Source organism: Triticum urartu, chromosome 6 (assembly GCF_003073215.2).
Source record: "Triticum urartu cultivar G1812 chromosome 6, Tu2.1, whole genome shotgun sequence".
Lineage (NCBI taxonomy): Eukaryota > Viridiplantae > Streptophyta > Magnoliopsida > Poales > Poaceae > Triticum > Triticum urartu.
In genome coordinates this window covers 439,323,076-439,329,186 of record NC_053027.1, presented here as the reverse complement: position 1 = coordinate 439,329,186, position 6,111 = coordinate 439,323,076, and the positions used below count along the sequence as shown (strand labels likewise).

The 6,111-nt window shown below is 51.6% G+C and overlaps 1 protein-coding gene across 1 annotated transcript; it reads left to right on the top strand.

Moving 5' to 3' along the window:
• The first annotated feature begins 4,478 nt into the window (after window positions 1–4,478).
• Window positions 4,479–5,773, top strand: LOC125514057 (dehydrin COR410). The gene is made up of 2 exons (XM_048679308.1): window positions 4,479–4,855; window positions 4,967–5,773. Exons 1-2 carry the CDS (start codon window positions 4,592–4,594, stop codon window positions 5,507–5,509), a joined length of 807 nt encoding a protein of 268 aa, XP_048535265.1. The 5' UTR covers window positions 4,479–4,591; the 3' UTR covers window positions 5,510–5,773.
• Window positions 5,774–6,111: the final 338 nt, after the last annotated feature.

Below are 6,111 nucleotides of genomic sequence, written 5' to 3'. Positions count from 1 at the left end.
CATTCATCCATCCAATATCAGATCTAACTCTTGGTAGACATCCCGTACACCATTGTATTCCTCTGCACGAGGTATCCCCTCACCATGAATAATAAGAAGCAACATGATGTAGGGTATTAGTCTTCGGAGGCCTAAACTTGGGTAAGTTGTGTGTGCAGACTCCGTCCCGTTACTTCCAATCTCGTAATGAACCCTACCAAGGGGTCTGATGGTATTTTGCTCCGCCAACGGCATTGTCCTATAGGTCTGGAGCTTTGTTGCAGATCTCATCGGGTGGCGGCTAATTTGGGCAGCGGGTCGTGTGGAAAATGTATCTGTATGGAAGAGCTAGATGAGAAATACTTTCCACTTTGAGTCAAAAGTCCATGCTACATGAACGGTGTTTATGACCTTGACGAAAATTACTTATCTTGAGTTAATACACCAAAATTGGTTATTACAATTGATCCACAAAAGGAACTGATCACTACGATAAGTCCAACGATGGGAGGTGGAGAAGGAGGAAGCGAGCTTCTTCCTGGGGCAGCCTTGGTTCAATTGATTGGTCGAGGATGGTCACCGTAGTGACGCGGAGTCGAGGGACACAACGAATGCACGAGCTGGGCTTTTCGGCCACAGAGGATGATGACGGTGGCCTGCAGGCATGCTTGGATGTGGCCTGCGAGGGAGGAAAGAGAGGGCGAGAGAGTGTGGTGGCGGTGAGTGGAGGAAAGCGGGTAGGGTTAGGGTTTGTAGGGGAAGGTGATTATCAGGGGGAGTGAGGCGTAGTGGTTGGCTCTCCCACTGGTTGACGTTGCCTAGAGCAGAGAGAGAGCACGCCTCCTGCGTTACCCCTCCGATGAAGACCACAAAGAGGGGCACATGGGTGGGCTTGGGCCCGATGGTGATTAGGTGGAACACGTATGTGCGCGAGAAAGACTGAGAGAGAGAGAGAGAGGAAATGTTGTAGCCTGGTACCCATGGGTTGCGTTGTGTTGAGGATTTCCCATTTTCTAAAAACAAAAAATAAAATAGGTATGAAAAGAATTATTTGGAGGACCAAATAATTTCCAAAAGGGATAAATTTTTTGGTTGGCTCTCTGAGTTATTCCAAAGCTCCGCTAAAATTTTCAAAAGGCTATTAGCAAGGGTTGTGAAGAATTTGAAAAGGAGATAAAAGGGAAAATGAGTGGTTTGAACTAGGACCATGAGAAAGAAGCGGATTGAAATTGTGAAACAATTTGTGCACCATTTAGAAGTTAAATAAGGCCATGTACAAAGTGCGGAGGCGAGCCTTGATGCGGAACATCAAAAGGGAGAAGGCTTTGGATATTCACCATTTAATAAAATGAAAAATTAAAATAGGGATTGTGGGTTTAATAAACTATCAGAATTAATTTTTAAATAATGCAATATGATACATATGCAATGCTTATGATGCATAAAAAATATAATAGGCAAGAAAATATTTAAGATATTACTCTGGGATGTTATAGGATCGCCCTCCTCCTCCTGTTCCATCTCCTCCTGCAAGCCCGGTTTCGGAGAGCTCGGAGGTTGGCCCCGCCTCGTCGATAGTTCGTGGCGCAGACCTGTGTCGTGATTTTTGCGACACATTTCGCCATGAGCTGTTTGTACCACATGACCAACTTGTGCACCATGACGAAGCACGATAGAACGCGAAGGAGGGACCGGGCGGAGGTAGACAGACTAGGGGGCTCAGGCAGTGGGAGGATGGGATCAAAGGTGCGATTTTTTGGGAGGGGAGGTGGCATCCAACTTTAAATATTCGGGTAGGTGAAGCGGCGAAGGTTGGATGCGAGCAACCGGAGTAGGTCTCTCGGGGGGCGGATGGCTGGGGAGAATTTTTGAGGTGGGTCAGGGGTCTAGGAGTGCATTGTGGGAACTTTCGGATTCCCTAGGGCTTCGCCAATTGGAGTCGGTTTGTGGATTTTTGAACGCCTGAACCTGTCCGGCTTAATTTGATTATCCACATTGAATGGTTAAAATGTTCAAATGGTCTGATCAGGACCCAAGATCATAATCTCTTCCTTCCCCTCATGCTAAGGTGGCTACGGCAAAGTACTCCTCCCCTCGAAGCTCCACCGGCCAACCAGTGGATTCTCCTCTCCTCCATTTGCCGCTCTAGCGGCTGGTGACGGGAGGAGAACCCCGGTGCCTTGACTCCGGCTAATAGTCTAGGTTAGCATTTTTTCCTTGCACGGGTGACGCTCAGATGGATGACGACGCTTCATCTTCAAGTTGGTCTTCCATTGTTCGTTCCTCCTCGAAATCGCTCGTCAGGGTGAAGTCGCCGAAGCTCTGGCATAGATTACTGCAGTCTCTTCAGGCGACAAGGTTAGAATTTCTCGCCAAGCGTGTGCGATGGCGAGATCCGGTGTGAGGTGCTTCAAATCAATTTAAGGGTTCAACGACGCTGACCACGGCTCCCTGACGCTGGTTCTTAGGGGCACGTTCATGAAGACTTCGTGGCTCATTGACAAGTTTAGGCGGACTCCATTATCAGGGCGGCGATAGCGATGCCTCATCGGCTCTTCTGACGGCAGCAGTGGTCGTTCGGTGGTCCAAAGACCTTGATCTAATTTTTATTATGTTTAGGGTACTTTGTAATTCCAATGAACTTTTATTCGATATCTAGGTATTAAAAAAATATCTAAACCTTTTTTTAACATAGTATAATTGGAGATGCTCACATGCACTCACCCCAAAAACACATGCACGCATCTTCTACACCTATGAGAGCCTTCAAGACACTGAGCCGACATAAAATCTTAAAATTGATGAAATCGTCATAAACACCTTTATAGTCAACGAAAACATCTCCTCACACCGAATGCACATAGTCGGAGTCACTAAAATAAATTTAAAAAATCATGACCACCGGTGTCAAGTATAACATGAACTCCGGTATCCACCGCAAGAAATCAAAACATCTCGCGCATCTGGGTACACATCGTGACGTCCACCGTCGACATAGCCCCCTGGGTGCGTGCGGTCGCGCAGTTAACGACGCAGCGATTCCGGGTGGCCCACGTAGTCGGCAAATCGTACGTGTGGGTGGGTGGGTGCGCCGGGGAGCGAGCCAGATGCGCTGAAGGCACAGTCTCGCCCTGTGCAGCCATGTGGCGGGGGGCAGCAGCCATCGAGCGATCGCCTCGCGTGCCACTGAACTGAATCGATCCATGAGTCATGTCTGCCGCGTCGTACGACCCGTGTGCAGAGGCCGGAGCCCTTGCCACTGCCCGCCCAGGCAGGATCCGATGCTGCTGACTAGTTTATCCGCCGATCCGTTCGCGTCCCGACGACGAGGGCCGATAGTACGTCCGGCGAGCTGGTTATACACTGATCACGGATTTGCCAGGACCAGGAAGGAGGCGTTTTGCATCGCGAACCCACGGCGCCAAACTTTCCACCGCTGGCTGTCACGGCATCCCGTGCACCGAAAGTAGCCAATAATGACTCCAGCTAGTCTCGTACGGTCGGTGCCCGGGCTTGGCCGGTGAGTTTTCTTCCCAGGAATGGACGGTGAAAAAGAAACCAAAAGGCCGACACGCCACCGGCATTTGCCCACGAAAGCGCTCATCAAAGCGAGAAAGCAGAAACAAAAGAACGGCCAGCCCGATCGATCTGATTAGAAGCCCTGGACATCGGGGTGGCAGTTTAATCAGTCCGCTCACCCCGCCGGACTCCACGAGAGCAAGGAAACCCCACCCGCTTTGCTAGGTTCGGCACGACGGGCCGGTGAGCGGATAGTCGTTTCGACCCCACATGTCAACATCGGGCTCTCTTTCTAGAGCCCTCTCGTCGTCCTAGTCATGTGCAATCACTCCCCCGACGTGCACCCCTTGATTTAGTAACGAAATCCACCACGAACTCTTATCTTCGTCCGCTACCGGTGATTGAGCATCCGGAAGAATCGATGTTAATGCTTCCTCAAAAAAAAAAGAATCAATGTTAATGCCACACAACCGCTAAAATAAACCCCGGCCAAACATTTGTGGACAAAATGGCTCACGCCACTGTTTCAAAAATCGATCGATCACTTAATCAATCGGTCGAATTATCTCAACCTAAAGTATTGCCGGAGAGCGACGGGCGTGGACAAGCGTCCCGTCGGCAGCGGATGCGGAGGAGAGGCCACGGAGGGAGGCACCCCACCGACCATTCGCACCGGGCCACGCCTCGGTGAGCGTAACTACCCACCACTCCACATGGCGCCCGCCGACCTCTCCCGATGCCGTCGATGGCGCGTCCGCCACGTCGGACTGACCGCCCCACGACATGCGTCGGGGCTCCACTGGCTCACGCGCTGCCCCGTCACGCCATTATTTCCGGCCGACACGCTGTCACTCACGACGTTGAACCGTCCTTCTTTCCTGCTTGTATTGTCCTCACGTACAGCGCTACAGGGCACAGATGTACACCTCTCGGCAGCGGCTCCGGATCGACCTCCTTGACAGCGGCTATATAAGGAAGCCTCTTGGCCAGGACACCTTCATCAGTCACAAAGCCACAAGCCAAGAACCAATACTTGATCTGTTGTTTCCTTTAGCTCCCGGAAGACTTTTCGCTGCACCGACCGATCTCGATCATGGAGGATGAGAGGAGCACCCAGTCGTACCAGGGAGGTGAGGCCGCCGAGCAGGTGGAGGTGACGGACAGGGGCCTCCTCGGCAACCTCCTCGGCAAGAAGAAGGCGGAGGAGGACAAGGAGAAGAAGGAGGAGGAGCTGGTCACCGGCATGGAGAAGGTCTCCGTGGAAGAGCCCGAGGTCAAGAAGGAGGAGCACGTGGATGGCGAGAAGAAGGAGACCCTCTTCTCCAAGCTGCACCGATCCAGCTCCAGCTCCAGCTCGGTAAGTGCAAACATGATTTAATTAGTAGCGTTTTGCTGTATTATTTAGGAGATTATTAGGATATGGCACGGTTGTTGCGATTTCTGACCTCGTGAGTGATCATCTGTACAGTCTAGTGACGAGGAAGAGGAGGAGGTGATCGACGACAACGGCGAGGTGATCAAGAGGAAGAAGAAGAAGGGTCTCAAGGAGAAGCTCCAGGAGAAGCTGCCCGGCCACAAGGACACCGAGGGTGAGCACGTGACGGGCCTACCCGCACCGGCGGCCCCCGCGTCCGTGCAGACCCACCATGACACCGACGTCGTCGTCGAGAAGATCGACGGTGACGTGAAGACAGAGGCGACACCGGCAGTGCCCGAGGAGGAGAAGAAAGGCTTCTTGGAAAAGATCAAGGAGAAGCTGCCCGGCGGCCACAAGAAGCCGGAGGACGCTGCTGCGGTGCCCGTCACGCACGCTGCTCCGGCGCCCGTCACGCACGCTGCTCCAGCACCGGTGCACGCGCCGGCGCCGACCGCCGAGGAGGTGAGCAGCCCTGACGCGAAGGAGAAGAAGGGCCTGCTGGGCAAGATCATGGACAAGCTGCCTGGTTACCACAAGACAGGGGAGGAGGACAAGGCCGCCGCCGCTACAGGCGAGCACAAGCCCAGCGCTTGATCGCCGCCGTGCCCGAGACCCGTGACCGGACCTCGATTGAATTGTTGGCGTGTGTTGTGTTTGCTTTACGTCTAAGTTGGTGTCAAGGTGGGAGGGGTTGATCGTCTTTGAAGGTCCGGTCCGTGAAGCCCGTTGAGTGACGGGTGCTTCTGTTTCAGTCTTTGAAGGTCCTGGATATTGTTAAGCTTGTTTACTTATGGGCACTTGTGTATTGGTTTATTGCTGGGCATTATGCCTTGATATTAAAGATTTCTGCCCAGTACATATTGCTGCATGTTGTGAAGATATATAGCGTATATTGTTGCGGTTTTTTCTTTTGCCGGAAATATATTGTTGTGTTGTGCATGTTAATTGTTGCTCGAAAGATGGTGTTTTTTTCTTGGGACTGTCTATTTAGCACTTGACTATTTTATAATTGGAAAACATTCAAATATCCTGTCTAATAAACAGATGCCACTTGTATGTCCAAAACCAACCCCCACAGGCACTGTCTCGCTATATTTCAAATAAAACGGGTTAGGAAATAAACCCGAATCAAGTAAAGCTGGACCATGACCCGGTCAAGGAACAACAGCCAAAAATTGGCGGAGATCACCGGACAA

What these genes read in the sequence shown, in the direction of transcription:
- LOC125514057 (XM_048679308.1), top strand. Translation starts at nt 4,592, where the DNA reads ATGGAGGATGAGAGGAGCACCCAGTCGTACCAGGGAGGTGAGGCCGCC. An exon ending in CCAGCTCCAGCTCCAGCTCG is followed by an intron (nt 4,856 to 4,966) that starts GTAAGTGCAAAC and finishes TCATCTGTACAG; the next exon opens with TCTAGTGACGAGGAAGAGGA.